General features: G+C 50.5%; 1 protein-coding gene and 1 long non-coding RNA gene across 2 annotated transcripts in view; both read right to left on the minus strand.

The window, feature by feature from the left end:
* Positions 1-26,015, minus strand: part of LOC143175146 (uncharacterized) — a 145,672-nt gene that overhangs the window by 85,558 nt on the left and 34,099 nt on the right. The gene's annotated exons all lie outside the window — the stretch shown is intronic.
* LOC116424091 (toll-like receptor Tollo) lies at positions 2,100-13,569 on the minus strand. The gene has a single exon (XM_031970029.2). It carries the CDS (start codon positions 12,679-12,681, stop codon positions 8,752-8,754), a length of 3,930 nt encoding a protein of 1,309 aa, XP_031825889.2. The 5' UTR covers positions 12,682-13,569; the 3' UTR covers positions 2,100-8,751.

Here is a 26,015-nt window from a genome sequence, read left to right on the forward strand (position 1 = left end):
GGTTTCGCTGGACTGTGAACGGTTATTGAGGATGATTGTGACGGAGCTTAGATCTGACGTAATTCGACGATTGTGTCTTCCGTCGCGTGTTACGTGAGTGTGATTAGTTTAGAGTAATTTAGTCCAGTGGTTTCAATACTTTCTTAGAAATACGCGTTGACGCGAGGTTTGAAGAGTTCACGGAGACGAATACGCGGATAGTCACTGGCTTATAATTAAGGGTTGATTGTAATGGAATTCAGTGGAGTTTGTTTTTTGGCGTCGTTGTGGCTTGTATAGATTGGTACATAGAAAGTGTTGAGTTTAGGTAAAAGAAAGTAGAAGTTAAATGCTATTTATACAACGAATTGAACGTTGGTATTACATGAATGTCGTCAAGCTGTAAATAGGGAAATGAAGAGCTCAGTGAAGTGTTAGGTGCGCGAAGTAGAATGATCCAGTGTATCGGTGCGCATAGAAAACCGTTATCGATGTTACACCGGTGTAACAAGAATTTTATAGTCGCTGGCTTATAATTAAGGGTTTCTTATGGCATTTAGTGGAGTATAGATTGATACATAGAAAGTGTTGAGTTTAAGTAAAACAAAGAAGTTAAATGCTACTTATAAAACGAATTGAATGTCGTCAAGCTCTAAATAGGGAAGAGCTCAGCGAAGTGTTGGGTGCGCGAAGTAGAATGATCCAGTGTATCGGTGCGCATAGAAAACCGTTATCGATGTTACACCGGTGTAACAAGAATTTTATAGTCGCCGGCCTGTCGAGATCAAAGAATCCCACGAGAAACGGCCGAGCGCGTAGAACGCTCGACGTCCGTAGCACTCTGAGCCGCGTTAAATCAGCGCGGAGATAAAGATAACGATTCAATTCCGCGAATCGTTCGATAGTAAAATTCAATTCGATTCCCCGAATCGGCGAGGAGGAAGAATAACACACAGATATTACCGTTCCGGCAAGATACAGCGCGGCGGGGAACGATACGCTTCCGCCGGGAATATACAACCGCGTAATGATTCACTTGATCGATTCCTGATAACGAATCGATGGTCGTTAGCAGTCGGCGGGCGCGCGCGCGCGCGACGCCGCCGCCGTTAGCGCGTCTTCGGCTCCGCCCGGGGAATAATTTATTCGTCCGCCACGCGGGAGTCGAATTCCCAATAACTGGCAATGAAAATTTTATCTTAACCGGAGAATAATAACTGTCCGATTACGTATCAGCGCGATAGAAGCCCCGGCCGCGGTGGTGTGAACGCGTTTACGCGCGGCCCGCCGCCATTATCGATGCACCGGTCACACGAGAACACGCCTAGGAAATTTATTGTACGAGTGGCAACCGGTCCTCCGGTCGCGGCGGCAATTAGAGGCTGAACTAATCTGAGCTGCCTCCGAGTGAAACGCCTTTCCCTTTTTGAATTATTGTTCTCCGTCCTTCTTCCCCCTCGTTTTTTCGTTACCGAACGGTGTCGTCGTCTCTTTGGAGAACGTCGCGATAGCGGGACGTCAGCGATGTTTATCTGTTAGGAACGATTAAATTTCTGATAAATTAAGAAACTGGAGTGCACACTGGAGTGTACCCTTTGCACTCGAGAGGTGACTCTCAGTCACCACTTCATTTGATACAGCGAAATTATGAAGTCTAATATATATATAATATTAACACTAGGTTTACTTGGCAAACGCTTATGTCGGTTTTGGTTGATGCAGTTACAAGAATACCTAATTTTGAATCCCTAATTTCCAAGATCTAAATGGTCAATTTTTCTAGGAATAGAATAAACCGGACAATAAACGTTCGTAAACCTAGTGTTAAGCTTTGTATGGATCGATACGCGGAATATTGAAAATAACTTTCCTTCTTAATTCATATATGTTTCTCATTAATTAGTTTCGAAGATCGTCTGTATCCTATCGGAAAGTGTTGCATATTTCTAGTGAAAAACTTTCGAGCAAAGGATCAATTGGAGTTTGTATTGTAGAGGTATCTTTCAGGATATGAGAGCAGTTGGTTCTAAAATGATCTTGCAACGGGGATTCGCGCGTTTAATCTGGCGAGACGGGATTTCGGCAGGATCCGTCGCAGGAGCAAAGATGAACGTTCTGCGTTTTACAAAACAAACGTGTTTATTTCTCATGGTTCGTCGCATGAAATGGAAAGTGGCAGTTAATTTAATAATCACGTAACAGATCGTGGATACAATAATGCGTGATCCGATGAGCCTATTTACAATAATAATACAGTACAATCAATTTCAAGTCGCAGAGACCGCGAAGTTTCCCGGGGACGCGCACGAAACGCGACCGGTGCCTACCTCGTCGAGCGTACCGACGAGCGATCGATCGTTATCCGTCAGATACGTAACGTAACTCCTCGTCGGTCGAACGAATCGTCCGACGTCGTCGTCGAACGGAAACGCAGGAAGTAAAACCTGTATCGTCGTGATATTAAGAAAATACTGTATCATAAGAATCGAATATAATTGCGCTCTTAACATTACCCGACAGCGTCCATTCGCGTCGCGCGTTCCTCTCAATCGAATCGTAACTGTCGGCGGATTAAAAGAAACGTTAACGTCGCGGTCGCTCTCGTCGGTACGCGCGACGATTTACAAGTGCGGCTGACCCGTCCCCGGTGTGCTCGACAAAGTGTGCGTGAGTTATTTACAACGTTAGAATATAATACACAGTATTTACACAGAGGATTCTCTCACTTACAGACTAATAAGCGTTTGGCGACCGTTGCTTTAACCAAAGACAGTCGTGAATCTTAGGAACGAGGTCTCGCTAGAGACTTCTGTCTTTTCTCTCATTTCTATCTACTAACACACACTCTCTCTCTTACTCTCTCTTTCTCTTTCTCTCTCTCTCTCACTGTTTCTCTTGTGCCTAGTTCATACACTAGCCGATACTCTCTTTCCGCTTCGTCGACCCTCTGCAGTCGCATTGTCCCATCAAATCCATTGAAAACTCAAAGAAAACTAATCAATGCCATTCAAATCAAGTACAGTGGAACCTCGATTACCCCATTCGACTGGACAATTAACAGTCTAAATGAAGATTCGAATTCCTCTAAAGGCATTCGTGAAACTGCTAGAATCTAATTCGAACGAAAACTCCGGACAATGAGAATGAAACGTATCAATTCGGTTAATCCTGGTCCCACTGGACTAATTATCTTCTGTTAGAAACGAATTTCAACGTAATGTGTCTACGTAAAACTAACACGACTGCAAAAGATGAATCTCTTTCTAACGGACACACTCTCGCACTCTCTCTATCACGAATTGACGAACGAACGACAGGAATGAGAACTAAGGACGCAGTCGTTCCATCCCCCGGGCTGGAAAAAAATATATGTATATGTGTGTATATACGATTAGTACGAAGGAAAGTTCACCCCGGGATCCGGAGTTCACGCAGCGGCGTATCATTCTCGTCTGATCTCGTGTTTCTTATCGGCGAGACGGGTTACGGCGGTCGGCTCGACTGTCCTCGGCCGCTGGTTGCGCCCGTCGGCGTGTCGGGTTTATCGGGAAAAAACGCAAAACCGAGGCCTCTCCTCGACGAGTCAACACTAGACTCACGGAAACCGTCGATCCGACGGATACGGAATTCTATAAGCGTTCGATAAAAGTTCGCGTCGATACCGAACGAATCATACTATAAACGCGAATTATATCGTGATTCCCAGAGTTCTAATTTCCGAGATCTACAAACATCTAGTTTCCTGGGAACGATAGAGCAAAGTGTACTGAAAGTGTCGGTGAATCGATGGACTAATTTATCGGAGATCGGTGGAACGGATACTGAATTCTAGAAGCGTTCGATACAAATTCGTATCGATACCGAACGAATCATATATCGTCATTCTCAAAGTTCTAATTTCCGAGATCTAGAAACATCTAGTTTCCTGGGAACAATAGAGCAAAGTGTACTGAAAATGTCGGTGAATCGATGGATACTGAATTCTATAAGCGTTCGATAAAAGTTCGTATCGATACCGAACGAATCATACCATAAACGCGAATTATATCGTAATTCCCAGAGCTCTAATTTCCGAGATCTACAAACATCTAGTTTCCTGGGAACAATAGAGCAAAGTGTACTGAGTGTGAATCGATGGATGAATTCTACAAGCGTTCGATGAAAAATCGTATCGATCGTCTCGAACTGTAATTACAGAATCGCCGAAGTTCTAATTCCGAGGTCTAAACATCCATTTACCTAGAATAGAACGAAGTATAGTGAAAATTCTCCGTGAATCTAGCGTTCCATTGCCGGATCGTCGAGGCGCCCGGGAAAAATCCAACGGAAATAATCCGCCGCGAGCGAGCAGATCGGTAAATTATACGAACCGAATTGAATCGCGATCGGCGTGTTTCCATCATCCGATGAAACGGAATTTTATGGGCTTTAATTAATTTCGCCGGACGTCTCGCAGCGGGCGTTGCCCCCGTCTGCGCGTCACGATCGAACGATATTAATTCGGGCGCGTTTCTAGCGTAACGCCGGGATAGTTCGTTCATCAAGAAGGAATAACCGCGGGAATGTTCCCTTTCGTTCGGCGCACGGCCGAACGGACCGCTGAAAAGGTCCGATCGCCGGCGATGTTTCCCGAAGTCGCGGGCGACATGTCGAGCGAGAGGTTAATGGTAAATGAAAATATTAATTAAACGCAAATACAGCGGACCGGCCGGAGCCTTTTGTGACCAATTCCCGCGCAATCGCCGCGGTCGATTTCGAGCGCGGGACAACGAGGTCCCGGAAACGATTTTTTCTCTCGTTAACGGGCAAATCCAAACTTCGGGGCAACAGCGCGCGTCCGGGATTAAATGCTGCGCGAGTGAATTCGCGTCGTTCGGGGGAAATTAATCGCTAAATAACTTACAATACTGCGATTCTTTCGCGCTCGGCCCGGGGGCCCTTGCGAGCGCGCTCCGAATCGACGGAAAACGAAACGAGGGCGTTTCTATGGAGGAAATATTCCCCGTTCGTCTAGAAATCTCATCGCTACGCTCCTCCCGGTGTAATTTATAACGAGGCTAACGCTACGAAGTACTGATAAACATTGCGAATAGACGAACTAAAAGAAAATAGAAATCTCTCTGATGAATCGGTCGTCGTTCGACGGAATTCAATTGATTCTAGCGAAGTTCTCGGTGGAACTTCATTTCGAAACGCGAGAAGACTGTTCGGCGAACCTAATGCACGATACTCGATCGAATCGCAAAGCACAATTCGAAAAAGGGACTATCCTCGAAATAATTGTAGGGTGCTCGAGAGTCTCGTTAAACTCCTTGGCGGGACGATCGACACACCGCTCGAGGATAACACGATTCAAAGACGACCCTCCAATTATTTTCAGCGCCGGTGTCACCGAAAACAAGTTAGCCCGCGGTTTAATTGGAACGGGAATTTTGCGACAAGCCGCGGGGACTGTTTCGATAGAAGAAAAACGCGCCGGTGACTCGTGAGCTACCGAGATCGGTAGAATAGAATAGAATTCGGTCTAACCGCCTGTGCGCGCGAGCGACGCGATCCCGTTGCGCCGTCGATGCGCATTTTGGAGGAAGACGTGAAGTTCTCTTAACACGTTAAGCATCGTGTCATTGGTGACTGACGCTTCTGAATGACTAGGAAATAACATGCAAGATAACCGAAATGAAAATCTTTAGTAACGTAACTAAATTGATAGTAGTGTAACGCAAAGATTGTGCCAAATAATTGCAAGTACTGTACTAAATCACGTTCCGATTTTTTTGTTTAGCAATTATCGATATCTTCGAAGCATTGAATATTCGAAATGATTTTGAAAATAAATACTTTGAGTACTGAAACTGAAAATAATCTGTTACAGTTTTTGGAATTGAATGTTAATCGTATTAACCTTTGCACTCGAGGTGACTCACATGATTCGATACAAAACTATGAACCTGAATATTTAATATTTCAAATTAAAGCTTGCTACGTGAAATATTTCAATAAAACACCTCTGTTGCTTAGTTTCAAACAATATGACCTATATCTCGTCAGAAAATGTTTCCATTGCGAAATTTTCGAGTGCAAAGTGTTAACACGGTAGTTCTAGTGTCAATAGCTCCCGCTTTCCTACAAACGAAAAACTCTACGGAAAAGATTTCCGTGGCGCTTAACGTGTTAACCTCTCGCGCGACAGAAGAACTTTGTTCCTTTGTTGCGCGAAAACAATCACAGCGGGGTCGCGTCGCTCGCGTGCATAATCTCTAAAATGGAAGGTGAGGAACGGGTCGGTCGGTCGGCCGGGGTGCGCGCGTCGTGAAATTCCGTCTGGTCGGCGCGCGGAACAGGGGCAGGGAAAAGAATAAATAACGATACGAGGAGGCGAAACTGCCGGCCGTTACGATCGATCGGGGCCTCGGTGAATTTCACGAGGCGGCACGGCCGCGGAATGGTTGTTCCCCGACGGTGATCGAAACCCTCGAGCGTCACGACACTCCGTGACCGATGGGGATCCACGAAGCTAGGCCGACGTCGCCGGAAAATCACGCGGGGACAGTCGTGGCCCGTGCGAATCGAAGGAGCGAGCGACTAACGTGTCCGCGTGTATGCGCGACGAGAATAATCATCGAAACTGTGTCCTCATTGACTGCCATTTTCCCTAATGTTACCACTCCGCTTCGATAGTTTACAGAATATACATTCACCGTGGGAGAAGTAAGGTCGTCCTCGCCGGATAGTACGTAAAAATAATGACTCGATCACCGACCTACGCGGCTGATCCTTTCGAGGGTCGATGGAGGTTCACTCGGACGCGAGTATCGTTTCAAGGTATTCATTGGTTTTGAATTGTTGGTCGGAAACTGGTCGGTTTCGACTGTTTTTAGAGTTGTTGGTGTGTTAGAAGCATTGAATGTTTGAAGTGATCTAGGGATTGTTGCATTTGAATACTATAGTGAATCTGAAGAAACTGAAAGCTGTTGATTAGTTTTGACACTAGTCGAAACTGGCTGACTTCGATTGTTTTTAGAATTGTTATCTTAGAAGCATTGAATGTTTGAAGTGATCTTGGAAATTGTTCGAATACTATAGTGAATCTGAAGAAACCGAAAGATGTTAATTTTTATAGGGATTCGAGTTAATCGTGTTAAATACTTGGTAGTTCTGATATTAGGAGAGGTTTCATTAGAGAAATTCTTGATTCACCGTTTTGTTTGCGATCGAGCGAAGAAACTAGAGTGCTAGTAAGATAAAGTGTTCTATGCTTCATGATTTTAACACTAGAACTACCGTACCAGTCAAAATGACTGTTGAATTGATATCTTAAAAGCATTCAATATTTGAAATGATCGTGAAAATAAATAGTTCCATTTGAATACTATAATGAACGTCTGAAGAAACTGAAAATAATCTACTGTCACAATTTTTACATGAATTAGTGTTAATTTGAGTGTCGCCACGTTGCGAAAGATAAGAGAACCACCGAATAGAATTCTGAATAAGATTCTCCGAGTTCGTACGATTAAATACGAATTTTCCCGAGCGATCGAACGATTGCCGAAGGAAGGACATACAAAACTCTATATCCGTATAGACGTGTCTTTCACCGATTCCGCTCGTCCCGAATCGACAGATCGATATCAACGGCCGGCGTGCGTGATTGGAACGGAGCGAAGTTTCAATCGGCCATCAAACACACGCGTTAATGTAATATGCATGTATCCGTTTCGCGGAAAGTACCGAACGACAGAACGATGCTCGATCGGAACAATGCTCCGATCACTCGGAACATCGTGCCCCTCCGAGCAGCCCATTAAACAATTACCTCGCACGCAGCGGCCCGCGAATAATGGGCAACGAAAGTTTTCACTCCATCATTCGCGAAACAGGACGATCGAGACTCGTGTCCGCGGGACGCCATCGACCGTCTCCCGAAAACCTCAGCACGCGCGACGAAATCGCGTTGAAACAATTAAATAAACCTGTCTCTGCAACCATGCGGACTATCGACAAACCTGCGATACTTCCCCAACAGCGACTCCCATGCAAACACATCGAAGATCATCGAATTCCCTTACAGATTCCAGCTACATGTCCGAGTCGCTGACAGAGAAAGTACCCCAAACAACTCGCCAGTGTATCAACATCTTAAGGCCAACACGAGCGTCACACGCAGCGTGTCGCGTTTCCCGCAGTAAGAACTGTACATAGTTGCATAGAAATCTACAGTCTCCACCGGAAAAACGTGTAACAGGCCGCGTGTAGTACTCGATACACACCGTCGATCCCGATCTGCCTTTGGTTCTTATCGAATCTCCTTCGGTTCCCAACGCACGAACGCGAACACCGGTTCGATCTCGGTCTCCGTCGAGAGCGAAAGACAAGCGAAGGATTCCCGGCAAACCGACAGCGTGTATCGGGTGCGAAACGCTCATAGAGTCCCGGGCAAATCGATAAACTCCGCGCGTCCACTCTCGAAAGACTCTCTCGCGGTGCATTCCGATCCCCCGCAGGCAGCCCCGAGAAACGGCGGCCCTCCGCAAACGCGAGGGATCCTCCGCGTGCGAGTCCCGCGGGGGCTCCAGTGGAAGAGCAAACAGACAAACGGTCGGTTCGTCGCGGATCAAACTGTACAAATACCTACGCGCGTCCCTGCCGCGTCCTCGATCGGATTTCAGCAACGGCGTCGGCCTGCGTCGGAGGTGTCCGGCCGCTGGCCCGGTACACGGCGCACCTCCTCAACGACGGCGACGAGGACATCAGCAGCGAAGCACGCCTGTACTAGACGAAGTAAGTACGTGGATTGGTCGGGTGCGTGAGCGCCTCGCCGGGAGGCGCGGTGGGCACCGGCGGTTCCGGTATGGTGCTGTAAAGATGGCTGCCCCTGGAGGAGAGGCTGGCCGGCCTCGCGTTTCCGGCGTGCAGCGCGCTGTAGCCGCCGCTGTGCTGGTGCTGGTGCTGGTGTTCCGCGCCGCTGTCCTCGTCCTCGGTCCTGCTGGACGCCGAGCTGACATAGGTCGACTGCGTGGGCGTCGGTGTGGGTGCGTGCACCGGCGCGACCAAAACGCCGTTGGGCTTGGTCCAGACGTCGCCGGCGGACGGTGCCGCGGTGTAGCGAGCCGGCGTGCGATTTCGGTCGTTCACCTTCTTGCTGTCGCGCCGTTTGCCGACCGAGTCGGGCATCGCGAAACGCAGCTTCTCCCAGAACCTCTTCTCGCCCCACATCACCACGGTGCACGTCTGCAGCAGCAGCTGGAGCTCGGGGTCGCGAGCCGGCGCCTCGGTGGCTAGCAGCACGACGACTCGCCTCTTCCTGGAGCTGGGTCTGATGTTCTCCAACGCTGTCCTCAGGGCGGCGCGGAACTCCGCGTGCTGCCACTCGTTCGCCAGGAACACTGGCGAGAAGATGATGACTATGCGCCTGGCAGCTGCGGCTGCTGGAGGAACGGCTTCCTGGGGCCTGGCTGGGGGCAAGTCTCGCCAGTGGAGACAGAGAGCCAGGCCGGACTGCTCCAGTTCCGCGGCTAGGAACCTGGACACGAAGTCCTCGTCGCGCTCGCTGTAGACTATGTAGCCGTCGTAGAGACGGTCCCTCTCTTCGTCGGGCGGAGCGGTCATCTTGCCGAGACGCAGGCCGTATCTTGCGTGCGCCCACAGGCGGACGTCTTGCCGGAAGGCGAACGCCAGCGCGACGAACAGGCAGATCGCGATGACGGCTACCAAGGCGCCGGCTAAAAGCGGAACGAAGTTGCCGCCGAGCAGGGGGATCTCTTGAATGCCACGGCTGACGGCCTCCGTGGACGGGTCGCCGCAACGCTTCATGGCCTGCGCGAGCGTCTCGACGCCGTCCCGGCAATACATCTTCTCGGGGTCGCCGCGGTGCTCGGCGATCCAGCCCCGCAGCTTCGCGGCGTTGCCGCACTCGCAGCTCCAGGCGTTCCCTTCCAGGGCGACCTTCGTGGTGTCCCCGACGCTGGGCAGCGCCTCCCACGGGTGGAAGTCGACGATCCGATTGCTGTCCAGCCGCAGTACCTCGAGGTTCTTCATCTTGTGGAAGGTCGCGTTGCCGACGGTGGCGATCGCGTTGTGATCCAGGTACAGCTCGGACATGTCCTCGAGCTGGTCGAACTCGGAGCCCTTCAGCTCACGCAGCGAGTTGTCCTCCAAGTGGAGAACGCTCAGCGCGCTGGCGCCGTTGAACGTGCAATTATGGATCGCCGTGATCCCGCTGTTGTTCAGGAACAGCTCCTTCAGCCGGCGTTTGCCGATGAACTCGTGATTGCCCAGGTCGCCGAGCTCGTTGCCGTCTAAGTAGATCTCGGTGGCGTCCATCGGAATCCGATCCGGCACGCGTTTGTAGCCCGCGTTCGAGCAGTCGACCACGTTGCTCGACCAGCTGTGATCGTGGTAGCAGGAGCAGTTGTCCGGGCAGGTCATCTCGCAGTCGCACGCGTCGAAGTCGCAGCAGTGGCAGAGGGCGAAGCAATGCGCCTCGTATCGGCAGAGGAAATCCTTGGGCTTCAGCGAGAGCAGAGGCCGTTTCGGCGTCGCGCGAGCGTGCACCATGTCGCAGGTGACCGAGTCCAGGTCCATGACTCGCGGGTGCTGCCTGAGACGTGCCATCTCGTTGATCCTCGGCAGCCATTCCATGGTGCAGTCGCAGAGGATGGGATTGTTCCCGATGTAGAACTCCGGCAGCTCTCTGTCCTCGGGCACGGTCTGCAGCGCGAGCGCTGCCACCTCGAGATTCCTTATCTCGTTCCCGTACAAGCCCACTTTCTCCAGGTTCTTCTTCTGCAGGAAGGTACCCGCGGCCACCGAGCGTATCTTGTTGTCGTTGAGGAACAGGGTTTCCACGGTGTCCGGCACGTTCGCGTCCGCGATCTCCTTGATTTGGTTGTAGCTCGCGTCCAGCATCTTTATACGCAGCGTGTTCCGCTCCATGTAATAATTCCCGAGCTCGCTTATCTGATTCGCGTGGATGTCCAGCCACTCTATGCTGCCCGGCAGATGGCTGTAGTCGAACCACAGCAGCTTGTTGTCGGACACGTTCAGCCAGACCAGGGACGAGAGGCTGGTGAACGCGCCGCGGATCTCGGTCAGCTGGTTACCGTCCAATCGGATCGCCCGCAACGCCGGGTTCCCCGCGAACGCGCTCTGCTCCACGTGACGTATGTAATTGTTCGCCAGGTTCAGCACCTGCAGCGAGGGCAGCGCGGCGAACGCCTCGCGGGTCACGTTCTCGAGCTTGTTGTCCACCAGCCGCAGACCGTACAGCTCGCTCAGCCCGGCGAACGAGTCGTTCTCGATTCGGGACACGTGGTTGCTGCCGAGGTCGAGGGTCTTCAGGGATCGCAGCGCGCGGACCGCGTACGGTACCTCCGTCAGATTGTTCCCGCGGAGAGAGAGGTCCTGCAGGTCGGTCAGGTTATCGAACACGTGACGGTGCACCGTCCTCAATTTGTTCGAGTCCAGGAACAGCTGGCCGAGCGCGGTCAGGCCGATCGTGTGCGCCGGATCGAACCTCGCGATCCGGTTGTTCGACAGCGCCAGCGAGTGTAGGTTCGTCAAGGATCCGAAGCAACCGTCGGTCAGCGTCTCTATATCATTGTTCTCCAGCTTCAGTATCTGAAGACTGTACAATCCCTTGAACACGTGGCCGTCGATCCTGGTGAGCCTGTTGAAGGATAAATCGAGGATAACCAGGCGCACCAGCCTGGAGAACGTGTCTCTGTTCACCCAGCGATTCGTCAGCTCGTTACTGCTAAGATCCAGATACTGCAGCTCGTCCAAATTGTCCAACAATCCCGGCGCCAGCACTGCCAGCGAGTTGTTGCTCAGTATCAATTCCCTGAGTTCTTTAGTTTTCGAGAAAAGCTCCGGCGGCAGGGCGACCAGTCTATTGCTGGACACGTTCAGCGAGCGAAGCGCGGTCAGCCCGGCCAGCGCGTGATCGCCCACCGCGGCGATCACGTTCTCCTGCAGCTTGAGCACGGTCAGGCTCCTGAGGTTGCTGAGCGTGCGGTCCGGCAGCGCGGTGAGATCGTTGCTGCTCAGATCGAGCATCTCGAGCACGGGCGTGCAGGGCTCGGCCGTGTCGGAGAACTCCAGCGAGACGATGTCCTGTAACTTGTTGCGCGTCAGATTCAGGCTGGCCAGGCCGCGCACCGGGCAGAACAGCTCCGACGGCAGGGTCCACAGATTGTTATCCGCCAGGTCGAGGTGTTGGAGATTGGACAGGCCGCGCAGCGAGTCCCTGTGCAGCTCGAGCGTCATCGCGGACCAGTCGCCGTTGTGCGTCCTGAGGGACAGGCTGCGCAGGTTGTGGGCGGACGCGAACACACCGCCGGGCAGATAGCGGAACTTGCAGTAATCGAGCCGCAGCTTTTCCAGCCGCGGCAGCGGCGACAGGAAAACGTGCGGCCCGTCGATCTGGCTCTCGAAGTCGCTGCACTCCAACGCGAGCGAGCTGATCGAGTCCACTTGAATGGCCGAGAGATTGCCAATTAAGCCGGGCACGTTCGCGATCGTCCGTACCCTGCAGGCCAGCTCCTTCTCGCCGTCCTCGCCGTCCTTTTTCCACTCGCAGCCGCTCGGTGCCTCGAGACTGGTGATGCTGCGACCGCGCGCCGGCACGCCGTTAAGGGCCAGCAGACACCAGACGATCCCCAGCACAGTTACCGAGCAACGTGACGCCTCCATTCTGGCCATCTCGCCGCTCGCGGGGGACGTGTCACGTTCTCTCCTCGACCCTCGATACTCGGCCCGCGATACTCGAACCCCGCCGGTCTTTAGGGGTTGCCCGGGGGGATGAAGGGGGAAGAGGAGCAACACGAAATCGTACGTCACGCACTCATAGTCACCAACACACTTCGGTTCGAAACCAGCACAACAAATCCCTTCGATGTTTCCTTTCTTTCTCTTTTTTTCACACGGTGGAGAACTAAAGTTCCGCGACGCTACTCGAGATCTAGGAACTCTTAGGACGCAGCCAGGCTCGGATTACCGAGGAAAACCACTTAGATCCACACTGAGGCCGGAGACGATCTCGTCCGACGGTGTCTGTGAATTTCGCGTAAACACTGATCGCTCATAACCGACGCGCTGCGTTGGAGAGGATGCGACGGGAGGAGACAGTGTCCTTCTTCTGCTCGCTGGCTTCCTCGGACTCCCTTTCGCTCGGGTTCCCCTCGTGAGAAACTACTTGCGCGGGCTACGGGCGGTCGTACAACGGTCGGAGCGCGACGACATGCCACCACGGACGCCGGAGAGCAACTGACTCTCAGCCGGAGTCCCTATTCAATCGACGGTCACGCACCCTGCATGACTGCCGGCGTGCAACCGTCGCCCCACCACTTCCACCCCCACCAGCCAGCGATTCCAGCCACGGCACTGGTAGGGGATACTATCCCCACCACACAAGCGAAATTCCCTCGTTCGACGCTATACACACCGTGGTAACGCTTCTCGGGACGCCTTGGTAGGGGCACGCACCACCGAGAACCAGCGAGAGACCGTGCGAGCGAGCGAGCGAGTCGGAGTTCCACGCCACAGGCGGCTCGCGAAGATGCAACAAACCAGCTGACTGACAACACTACTTACTAGGTAAACACCAAACTGGTTCCCTAGGCGTACGGGCGCGCATTTATCAAGCGGCTCCTCTCTCCCTGGCTGCCTGGCTCCCCACCAGTTCCCTTAACAGCCCGCCACGCTCTTCTTCTTCTTGCTCGTCGTCCTACTCCGACCTCCTGCCCGCCGCGGCTCTTCGTCTTCCTCTTCTTCAACGGGGTTGTCGGCGCTTAATAGCCGCCGCCGCCGCCGCGCCGCGAACAGCAGCGCAAGGGACGACAAAAGAACGCTTCGCAAACAGACAACCCCCTGATTTGTTCGCCGCTGGCTCGCACAAAGCGAGGGGCCGCGATTTGCTCGCGACACTTCCGTTTCGGGCCGTCGCGCCGACGGAGGATGGTCTTTCCTGGAACCCGCGACGCGTCGAGGGAAGTAGGGGGTTTGATCCTGGTTCTGGGGATGACGAGATGGACTGGGGTGAGATGTTGGAGTTCGAGGTGGCTGATCCTCGAGAGGTGCCGAGGCGTTCGGCTGGTTGCTTGCGTTTCCGGGGGATTGTTAGTGGCGCGGTGTTAATGGGGATTTTTGGAGCAAAAGTCAGTATGGTTGATGGAGGCGATTCACGCCTAATGTTCGTGCGACCGTGATCTAGATGCATTGGCAGTCAAGGGTTAGCTTGCTTGGGGATCTAGAATCGTTAGTGGATGGTACGTTGGAAATGCGAGGTTGTTTGAACGGTTTTCTAGGTGAGAATGAGTCGGGGTGCGAGGTTTCGTTGGGATTGATGATTTTGTTGGCCCAGCTGAGGAAACGTTCGATTTCGTTGCAACGTGAACAGGAATTAGAGTTCTAAATGAGTCGTGCGTTTTGTGAATGAGTGAAAATTTGATCCATGGATCTCTAAGTATAAGGTCCTCGAGCGTACAGGGGTAGTTTCGAACTATTACGAGACCATTGGCGCCATCTACTCTGCGGACCACGAACTGCCCTCCCCGATTTCGAAGATTGAATAAGAATCTTCTCAACGAAGTACTATAAATATCCGATGAAATCAGAGTAATCGTTACTTAATATGAAAGGTAAGTAAATACCGGGGAAAAAGATAAAACGAGGTCGCCCGGCGACGGGTTACTCACCCGTCACACGTAAGATGATGAATCACGCGGCGGTCGAGCATATGTAGGACTGTAAATTCGATGCCGCGGTACAATGACGAATGGTGGCGGTCACAGGTATCACCGGACATCCACATTTCATTACGTATTTACGACTCGTCAAGGTGATATCACTTCCTCGTTCCCCTGGTCAAAGATTAACCGCCGCGCGTCCCAATTGGAATACTCGATCAGCCTGGCTAAACATTCGCCGGATTAACTGCGGGACGCATCGCTCGTTGAAACTTGCATCTCCTCATTAAAACTACCAACGAATCTTTAAACGAGCATAAACAATTACATCATACCTACGAAAATTACATTTCACCTACAACTACGAGTCAAAATGATTCATTCCTGACCTCTCTTCTCCAATCATTACAAAGAGAATTTCTTCAAGAAACGATCAAAGAAATCTACCAATAGGAAGACTGTATCTCAATTAAAGTCTCAATAAACGCACTCCTGGGGTTTCCACAAAGGAATTTCAAAAAGTCAAAGAACCGCTCGGTAGATTTTGTCGAACGACGAACGATCAAAGGTACTCGAATCACCTATTTCCTCCGCAAAGGAGAAGCACGTTGACTAATTCCATTCTACCAGAATCTGAGACGGTATCGATTTAATAAATATTAAATAATACTCAATATTTGAAAGGCACCAACAAAGGAAATCAATGCCGAAATCTCCGCAATCCTCGGCAACAATGGTAGGAAATCTGAGTCGACTGTAACGTTCACGTAATTCCCGGAGTTCGTCGTTCCACGGTCTCCTATCGAAAGCTTCTATTCCACGGGGATCAGCCGCGGAGCCGTGGCCGTAGGACCGTTTAACAGATTGATATTATCAACGTGAACGGTGAACCGCCCGGTTACAGGTGGTCCAGCCGTGGCGTACGGTTTCGTTAGATTTACAGCCCACGGAAGAGGCGGGCTGCCCGTCCGCTTGGCACACTTTCCCCCGTTGAACACCGACGGGATCGTTGCCCACGATATCCGTTCATCGGCAATGAGCGTTATTAAATGAGGGAAGATCCGGCTGAAAAGCCGGCCCGCCCATCCCGTACAACAACGGGGGGAAAATATATTCACGCGTAAATCATTACTCGTTATGGCGGCTGGTTTTTCGTGGCGCGGCCAGAACTTCGTTACGAACGGTCAACCGGCCGAGACGCAACATGGCCGCGCGACGAGACGCACCGCCGAGAGTTCGTTCGTAACTATGAACAAATAATGGGTCACATTCTACGCGATTTCGGGGAACAAAAATATTATATCGATGGAGTGATTAGAATTGGGATTGACAATAATAAAAGGAATTACTGCTGGTTCATTTGTTGGACTGTTATTCGCTTGCGGAGAGTTTGAATTGCAGTTGTAATTCAGGTGGAAAGTGTACAGAACGTTTTATTGACTGCAATTTTCATTCGATTCGTTTATTGTTCGATATCGTTGTTTAGTTATGATTGATTGATGGGCACGTCGGAATTAGTAATACACGGGTTTTTCGGTGGAAAACGAAAGAAAGGTGAGCTTCGTGAATGGATATTTCGAATATTTCGAATGAATTATATATACCGTGGATGCAATGTGTTGTTATACTATAGAGCGGGGATGAATTATAGTTGGAATACATTAACTTCATTTAAATACTCTCGCGAAGGAAGTGAACGTTCTTTGTCGCTTTGGAAACCGAAATTACCATTAGAATGTAATCCTTTCTCCTATTCTCAGGCACAATAGAGCCCTTTCTTTTTAGGGAATCGTACTCTCGTAGGTACAAATGTGGAGGAATTAGGGATGCAGGTACAGAACCGACAAACCTGTTTGTTCTTTCGCTATTCTTCGCCGGAGAAAGGCTACGCCTCGCTAGGAGACTTATCTGCCTCTGGAATCGTTCACTTCCGCCCGGTTTTTCAGCGGAAATAATCTTTCGACTGTAATAAAAGTGATCCTCCGAACCGACGTCCACGATACACATTTTCCCCGGACCTCGCAACAGCGAATTCTCCCGAAATTTCATCTCGATCCCCCTCCATTCGCGCTTTATTGCGCATTTCTACCTCGCCGCAAAACATTTCGACTTTTTACTCCCGCTGAACTTCGTTATCTTGTTCCTCCAACATTGCAAATTATCATCCCCGTTTTTTTACTCCCTAACGAGCGCGTCAAAATGAAGGATACCGCGACTCGGTATCACGCGTTACGCTCTCATCTCGCGAGCAGGATCCCCGTAAAACCCCATACGTTTTACAGCTGACGTGCGCCCGGGGTTAAAGTGGAGCGGCGCGAACTTCTCGCGCGTAATGAACGTTCGACGCATCCCCTTTAATATCCCGTGTCTACCTCGAACGACCGAATTTCCCCCGAAGAGGATGTAATCCTTTATTAACCCATTATTCCCAGTGTGGAAATCTTTCCTGCATATTTGCCGAACTATCCAAAGGGGAATCTTCGTTCAACCCCTTGCGCTATGATTTATTTCGCAGCTACGATCGATTACACCCACCTTTTCATCAACTATCCATTGAAAAAGGTGGAGAATTCGAATCGTATTCCATGTCTACATTTAGTCTGAACTGTAACGATTGATGAGAAGAATAATATTTAATTCCGAGAGAATCAAGTAACATTCACGTATGGTAAATTCTGTTGAAAATCTTCGAGAGTCTGACACATTTAAGGGTTAACCCTTTGAGGACGAATGTCGTCATTCATTAACCCGTTTTCCTATTAACCCTTTGCACTCCGAAGTTTTTCACTAGAAATATTTCAACATTTTCTAATGAGATGAAGACGATACTTTGTAAAACCAACTCGACGAGAAATTTGATGCATTACGAGTTTGATGCATCATATGAAGTATAATATTAAATATCAAACTTTACAGCTTCACCGTAGGAAATCAAGTGGTGAGAGAGTCTGCCGAGTGCAAAGTTTTAATTAAGTAATTGATATTTGATTTAACTTCATCTGTCGAGGACTACATTTCAAAGTGTCTTCGTCCGCAAAGGGTTGAACCGAAGAATTCACGCGTTGCTTGAGTTTTGACGTCACCGAGAGCGAACAAGGCGTACACACGTCGAAAGATCGGCTCGTTCATTAGCCATTCTATGGGATCGTTCGTTTGGCCGGGTCTCGTAAGGATTTCCGTCTCACGGCGAACGGGATCGATCGATCAGACGGCTGGATGGGAGCAGACGACGAACGGACGCTGTCTGCACTTTCACTCGCGGGTCACCCGGCGGGTTAACGACGAAAACTGTATCGTGTCGTGGATGCTCGGGTGGGCATTAGCATATAACCCGATGGTATCCGATGGAAAGTCCACCGGTCGTCACGCTCGCCGGTCTGCTACGGTTTTTAACGGTGCTGGGGAAACGGGGCTCCGGATAATTAATGGTTCATCGAAAGACCATTCGAAGACTTTGACGTCTTGATGCATTTTTCCCGGCGCTGCGTTCCGAGGATGAACAATGAGAACTCCCCCGAAAAATCAGGACTGCGCGTCAGCCGCCGTACCAATTACGAAGCTTCCAACGTTTCCGTGATCCAGTGCTATGATACTCGCGAGATCCTCGAGCTGATAGCGACTTAACTATGCAAACAGCACGCTATCATAATGCAGCGACTGCTTATATTCACTGACAGCATCAGCGACAATCTCTTCGTTCTATCTGCGACTTAATGAAACACTTTGCAGGCTAAAGTAATTCTTCTTCAATTCCCGGCATTTCTACCAGGTACATCTACGAAGAGAGTCAAGTGGTCTGAAATTAACAATCGACTCGGTAGCATGGAATCTACGAATCTACAATAATCTGAACGTCGAACAATACAACGTCAAACTACCCACAGACTCTTCTATCCATACCCGACGTTCATCTGCAACAATCAAGTGAATCTCGAAGCAGTATCACCAGCAAGAATGCGTCTCCGCGAGGCGAGGCAGCCGGGACATCAAAAGATCGCGGGTCCGATCGGATTCTCTCGCGCCTCCGCCGCATACCAACGACGCATCCGCGACACGTGGCGAGTGGCGATCGCCGCCGGGATACCTGAGACCGGCAGATGCGCGAAGCGGAGACGAGCGGCGAGAAGGTGACGTTTCACGTGCATGCACCGCGGAACGGCGCTCGCAGGCGGAGCTTTCGTGCTGGAAAGACCGCCTGCAGACCGCCCCTGTGTGTTCCGTTTCATCGCCGTCAATGTTGCGTGCAACGGGCACACGGGCGAATAAACGGGCTCCCCGGATGCCGCTGCGACTGCCGTGCAACCCGTGCATACCTGCGCCGCCGGCGGGAGGAAGGCACCTTTAATAGCCGGCGAATGACATTTCTTCGGGCGCCTCTCCGCAGGTCGCGATTGTTCTTCCCTTCGATCCCGCGGAACGCCGGGAAACGGAACGTAGAAAGAATTCGAGGAACGCTGCCAGAATCTGTAGAAACTGGAGCACTCGGCGTTCGACGCATCTTTTGGCGAGGGATTGTAGATAAGCTTCATGTTCATGCACTGGTGTGTATTAATTAATCACAGGATTTTCGAAGGACTTGGCAGATGCTTGGAACTGTCAGAAGTTCGAAGGTTCAATTGGAGGGAATGGAATTAAAGAGTAGATCAATTCCGAGCACTTCGCTTGACTTTTGAAAATTTCGCTATAAACATGCATCTGTTCAGACTTTCATTGATCTACAATTCAATTTGCGTAGTGCTAAATGAATTTCTTTAGGTAGTTTTAGTGTTAATAGGAGAAATGAATTTCTCTGGTAGTTTTAGTGTTAATAGGAGAATTTTTGGAGAAGTTTACAGACCTGTATCGAATTTGTAATGAGAAATTGTAGAGTACAATCGGAGCAGACGGAGTTAAACCGAAGATCAATCCCCCACACCGTCGATCCCACAAACGAGTCACGGTAGAGCAAGCTCCCGAATATTCGCAAGTCCCTCGCGTCCACCTCCGCTTCCCTTAAATTGGCCCTGGCATCGTGGGAACCAGTTATCCGGCGGACGCTGTTCCATCAGCGATATTCGCTAACGAGGCCGTGTTTATCCGCCGCGGGCCTGTTTGAAGGCTTCGGCCGGGTCGCGTCTGGCTCCTTAAAAGTGGCCCGGGGAATGGGAGAAATATTCGGCCGCGGACACGCCGGTGGCCGGGGTCGATCGTTAGGACACCGTGTCGCCCGGAACCGAACAAGTCCCCGAATTATGAATCCGCCGCGAGAACGGAGGTGTCCGTCGTTTCTCTTCGCCCGGGCCGGATTCCCGGGATCGTTGCTGATCGCCTGGACGCTGGCCAGAGCAAGAGGATCCAGGCTAGAGGGAGGCGGGCGGAGAACGCAGCCCGAAACTTGGCCGTAATTTCGTAAATACCTGGGACGCTCGAAGACCGAACAACCACCTATCCGGTAAATATCTATCGGCTATCCGGGCTAGCTATCCGAGAAGTTGCCCCGGCAACAAGCAAACTCGCCTGCGCCCGTGCAGCCCGGCGTGCTCGCTGTCCGTCGAGGCGCGTAACTTCCGAAGGTTTATCGAAGACGTCCCGCGGAACGGGGGAAACCAGTCTGCGATGTTTTGCCCCGGCACCACGGAAATCCGCGAGCCGTATCTCCGCGGTCGAACGCGTTCTACGGCCCCTTTTGTTGGCCCCCGATCAAAAAACCATGAATAAGGGCCGCCGGCCGGGCCGCCCGACTCCGTCGAGAGCGGCCATTTTGCCGGCTCCCGCGTGAACCAAGGGGGAACGGTGAATAGGGGACGCAGGGGAGGGATATCCTCCCTCGACGCCGCGACGAGCTGCCTTAAATCTCCGCTCCGCCAATGTAGATTTGTACGTGCGGGATTTACATTGGACGGAGGGTTGCGCGCGAGTCAAAATGGCGAGGCCGAGCGCCGCTGCACACGATGGACCAGGGGGCGCAGTTTCGTGGGCTGCGACACGCTGAGACGCGCCATTAATCCTCCACGCTGCCCTGTTCGGAGATACTGGATGTCAGCGGGGATGTAGTATTACTGATTCCTATCTTGCACGGGGTTCATAGGGTGCTCCGCGGCATCTTCGGCGAATTTGTTCGGAGATTGCGCGGGGTCCACTGCTGCGATGGATTTTCTGCGATCCGGGGATCCGGGGGTGCCTGTATTTATTGCTGTCGCGTGTCTGTTGCGGATCGCATTGCCTTCGGATAGCGTTTATCGGGGGATCACGTGGAATTAAGTTTTTGGGATTTTATTAGCTGGATTAGCGATTGTAGAGTGAGCAGTATTTCTTTAGTTTGAATTTTATGCTAATGTAAAGGTGGAAATGTGTGACGCAGGCAACGACCGCAGGTTGAACTATCGAACTATCTTCCTTTGTTTAATCATTTTCTTTCGATGAACTGTATTTTCTATATTTATTGTTACAATTCTCCACAGCCACGTTCTACACTAACACAGAATCCTCGAGATTCGAGGGAAACTGCTGTCCCATCGAACGAGAAGCCAGAATTTCAAATTTCTATGAATTCTAAAAGGAAGTCTTGGCTAAGAAAAATACCGAGATTTTCCAAATTCCCATTAAGACTAATGCATCGCCTGCCGTTCCGAATTCCAAACCGAACCGAACCGTCCAAAGCGCACTGTTCGCGTGGGCGTGGATTCCAAAAGCGTTGCGCAACGGCTCCGGGCAGAGCCAGAAATTTCGAAACGGTGTCTTACAGGCCAGTGTCGGTTGCATTCAAATGGGTTCGCCCGGATTGCGCAATTGTCTTTCACCATTGTCCGCGTGCCGGCTCTATCGTAACTGAACCGCCCGGTAATGATAATGTCCCCGTTAATAATATCGTAGCAACTTCCAAATTGTTCTTGCTCCCATCCCGATCTCGTTCCGGAACTTTTTGCCGTCCGCGGGAGCACACCGGCACGAGTGCAAGAAGAGAGCAAACTAATAAAGGCGAAATTAATCGAGATACCGTACGAGGATATCGAATATTCATGGAACAACCGGGCCAAAGGATTCCGGTTCTTCGCGATAATCATTCCGGCAGTTTTTCATTCGCCGGAGAGAGCGCTCGATTCGATTCTGCCCGATATCACTGCATATCGCGGCGGCTATTCCGTTTAATCCGAAGTGTTCATCCCAAAACCGATATAACACGCTAACAAGCAGCCCGGCCGGCGTATTGACGACGATAACAATTGAAAGATATCGGATAGTATTCATTAAACGGCTCTGATAATCTATCGACAGCGGCGGCCGGTTGCGTAATGAACGATAAAACGTTCCAGGACGCGGTTACATCGATAATGCAACGTAATATTTTCCGGCGGCGGTTTATCTGCCCTCCTAATAAAGCGGATACGTCGGCGTATACGGGCGCGACGCGCGTGTACACGACGATTAAGCCTCCCGATACTGTCGCTAATTACTTCATCGTCGTAAAATTGTTTCCGATCCCTCCGTGGGAAAAAAATGCGTCCGCCTGGGGAAACCGGGCTGCGGCCATTAGGCGGCGTTCACACCTTCGCGCGGTCGCCATGTTGGATTCGCGGCGTCCGACGAGGAAACTCGTACAGAGAAAGAAGCGACAAAGCAGCCGAATAAAATTACATTCTCATTCCGTTCGGAATGCCTATCTCGAGACGAGAACGTGAAGTTCGAGCGAAGCGAATTAGAATAAAGAGAACGATCGGGAACTATTGACCGTCGCGAACAACAAACGCAAAGATCCGCGCAACCGGTAAACAAGCGAATTTTCGGCGCAGGCGGAACAGGTCTCGCTCGAAGTCCCGGGCCCGACAAACAAGCCCGGGGGAGTTCGGTACTTAATGAAGAAAATTCCCGTGAAATATTTACGCTCGCAAATTCAATCTCGCGGAGATTCGCTGGCCCGGAATCGATACGGCGCGAGGTTTACGCGCGCCGTTACACCTATTCAAATAATATCGCCGGCGCAACGAACACAATTCACCGGATTCCCACAGTCTTAGACGACGGCCCGGCTATAAATATTTCCGCCGCCGATCCCGAAAACCTGTAAGAACCGGCCGCACCGGGTATAAACAATTTCCCTCGGCGGGCGTTTAAATTTTAAGCGAACAGTCGTCGGCGGGATCCGGGCCGGGTAACCGGGACACGCTTTCAGAAAATAGAGGATCGGGACCGAGGGAGCGCTGTTCCGGGGATGTTCCGGTTGATCGATCGACTCGGCACCTCGATAAAGATCGAGAACCCGTGTCGATCGACGGGCCCCGCCGCGTTTTACGTTATTCGCATGAATCCGATCCGTCAGGGCCGGGCCGCGAGCCGCGGGACGCGACGCCAGGCAGCGCTACAGCGGTTTTAAAGTGTTTCGAAGTGTTTCGGCTGAAAGAGCCGCGGGACGCCGATGCACCGCTGCGAGGTACACGACATCCCGCGGTTCTTTAAGGCGAAACTCACTGACAACAGCGGCGGGGAACGTGTCAAAGTAGTTATAGAACAAGCCACGCTGCTCTCTTCTCCGCGTGGCAGCCCTGACAAGAGGACGCCTCGGGGGCCCACCCCTTGTATCCTCTCCTCGCTCGAGGCCACGGGCCTCGACTACCTGGCCGGGCTACGAGTCCCGCCATTTTGTCAACTGGTTCCCGGGAAACCGATTTATGCCTCTACGGCTCGACCTCAACACTCTGTATATCAGCGTTCGTCCCTTGAGTCGGGTTGGCGTCCTCTGTTTTAAGATCTTTGCTTATTAGGATCAGTATGTAGATAGAGGAGCTAATATTCTTTTTTAACACTAGAACTACCGAGGATTTCATATAAAAGTTGTAATAGATTATGTTCGGTTTCTTCGGGCATTCATTACATTCCAGTGAAGCTATTTACTTTCAAGATCATTTCAATTGAATGCTTTTAAGGTATTAATAATTGCGAAACAAAAAGATCGAAACCAGTCATTTTGACTGGTATGGTAGTTCTAATGTTAATAGATTCGTTTCTTCAGTTTTTCTTCGTCAGAAAGTTATCTTTCTATCTACCGTCTCTAACGTGTTTCAACGTCTACGCCTTCAGTTTCTTGACGAATTGGCAGTCTAGATATACAGTTGATTGTTTTGTGGCATAGCATTTGAGAAGAGACTTTTCGTAACGATTGTTCTTTCTCAGCATCTAATAGTCCAACTAATAGTCCAACGAAGCTACTCCGATACCGAGGAAATTCCCGAATCTATTCCGAATCCCCGTTGAATCTCTTCTAAATTCAAAGTGTTCGACCGTAACCGGAGAATCTTATTTGGTATCCCTTAATCCGAGTACATTCTCAAAGTGAAGCGATCATTTTTAATGAACCCTGGGAGCCGAGACTCTAAATCCGAAAAGCTCCGCGGGGAAACAGATTTACGTAGGATTTCTCGGCAGTATTTAACCTGCTCCTTAACCGCTTTATCGTTCTCGTGACTTGCAAATCACCGGTTTTTCTCTCTAACCTTTGGCATACATAATTTCGAGGAACTCGCGTGCGACGGACTGGCTGGGCTGACTCGGCTGACTGGCTGCCACCGGCTGAACTTCACCGCGTTCGATCGCCAGCCGCGAATTCAGCCGGAAAAGCCACCGGGTGCGTTTCAACCCTTCAGAACGCGGCCAGTTACGGGGTACGTGCGCTCCTTCGCCAACAGGACGTTTACGCGAGGATTACGAGGCACGTACGCCGAGTGTACACTATCGACGGAAAGTTTCAGCGAAACACGAGAATTTAATAACATTAATTGGCCCGCGGGTCGCGGAATGAATTATCGTTTTCGTAAAACGACAATCGGTGCAACGAAACAATTGATTTTTACTCAATGTTTCGTATACATTTATATTTAGCGGAATGTTAAATAACAGCTAATGGAGATCTGTGATTCGATAATAGGACTCCGTGATTATCGAAACGTAATGAAAGTAATTATTTTTATGAAGACTCGCGACGCGGGTAATGAGACGTTCGGCTCTCGACGCAGGAAATGATTTTTACGTTCGAACGTTGAATATGATAGAATTCTTATAGGTACCACGGCTCCGATAGAATTCTATTGACCACTGATTGCGCATGCCCCCGTACTTGTATACCTTTTAACTTTATAACGGCTTTATAACGACTTTATAACGGTCCCGATGAAAGGAAAGTCGATTCCTCAATTAAACGTGCCATTAAATCCCAAATAAAACGGGGACTTTATCGGAGTTCTTTTTCATTAACCGTTTGCGCGCGTTGAGCAAACATTCACGGTCTAGTTATCGGTTCATTGTTCCCCGCTGTTTTGACAAGCTTTAATTGTATATTTAATTACAAAAATCACCGGCCGAGAGCTATACACCTTAATAATCGAACGTTTCAATGGAATAGTTGAGAAATCCTTAGCGAACTACCCGCTGATTAAATAACGGGACCGGCGAATAAGGGAATCGTTGGAAAAACTCACCGTTAATATCCGAAACGTTTTCACCGCGAAGAAAAAATCACGGCTGACGTACGAGGGGAACGCAATGCTAACTAGAAAACCGTTCGGAAAAGTTTCCGCGGCCGGTGGCCGCATGCGAGCCGCCGTAATTGCCGAAGTTACGTGTATATTAGCCGGCGGGTCGAAGATTTTTATATATCCACACTGTTATTTTAATTCCCGCTGTTTAATGCAATCGCGCATCTAGAACGACACGAACGATATAAAGTTTTCCGACCGCCTCCCTCCCCCTTTCCGCGCACGGAATACGTAATCGCTCTCGGTGAGACGGGCAACTTCGAGTTTCTCCGGTCGTACGGAGTGCGACAATGTTCCCCCGATCGTGTGGCGGACTTATTTCGACAAGGAAATAGTAACGATCAACGTTTTAATTGCGCCCCCCACCCTCTCTCCGACGTGGCCGTGCAATTACCCGGTATTATCGAACCTCAGATCACCGAGGATTGTCAGCGCTTTATCAAAACCGACCGCGTTAATTGGGCACACACGATCGACGAACTTAAACACGACTCTCTAGCCTACGCGTGTGCGCCGGCGGGAAGAGAGGAAAAAAACAAGATCGAGTAGATCCCGTGCATCACGAAATAAAACTAAAAATCCCCCGGCGAGTCGTATAACAAGATTCATTTAATTAAAGAATTATTAAATATATTTCTTGCCCAATAAAATCCTCGAAAGCTCCCCGAGCATCGGCGAACGGCGACGGAGAGGGGCGGGGAGGGGGGGACGGAGTATAAACGTCGGTTCGCATGAAAATTTATATTTCTACGGACTTTCGGATTCACGAGAAGTTCGGCTCCGCGGAGGCGCTCGATCTGCTTTAATTGATCCGTGAAACGAAAGCAATAAAACCGAGCCGACG

Source organism: Nomia melanderi, chromosome 12, assembly GCF_051020985.1.
Source record: "Nomia melanderi isolate GNS246 chromosome 12, iyNomMela1, whole genome shotgun sequence".
Lineage (NCBI taxonomy): Eukaryota > Metazoa > Arthropoda > Insecta > Hymenoptera > Halictidae > Nomia > Nomia melanderi.

Bases quoted from the DNA above. Each gene is read 5' to 3' on its own strand.
- LOC116424091 (XM_031970029.2), bottom strand. From the start codon at position 12,681: ATGGCCAGAATGGAGGCGTCACGTTGCTCGGTAACTGTGCTGGGGATC.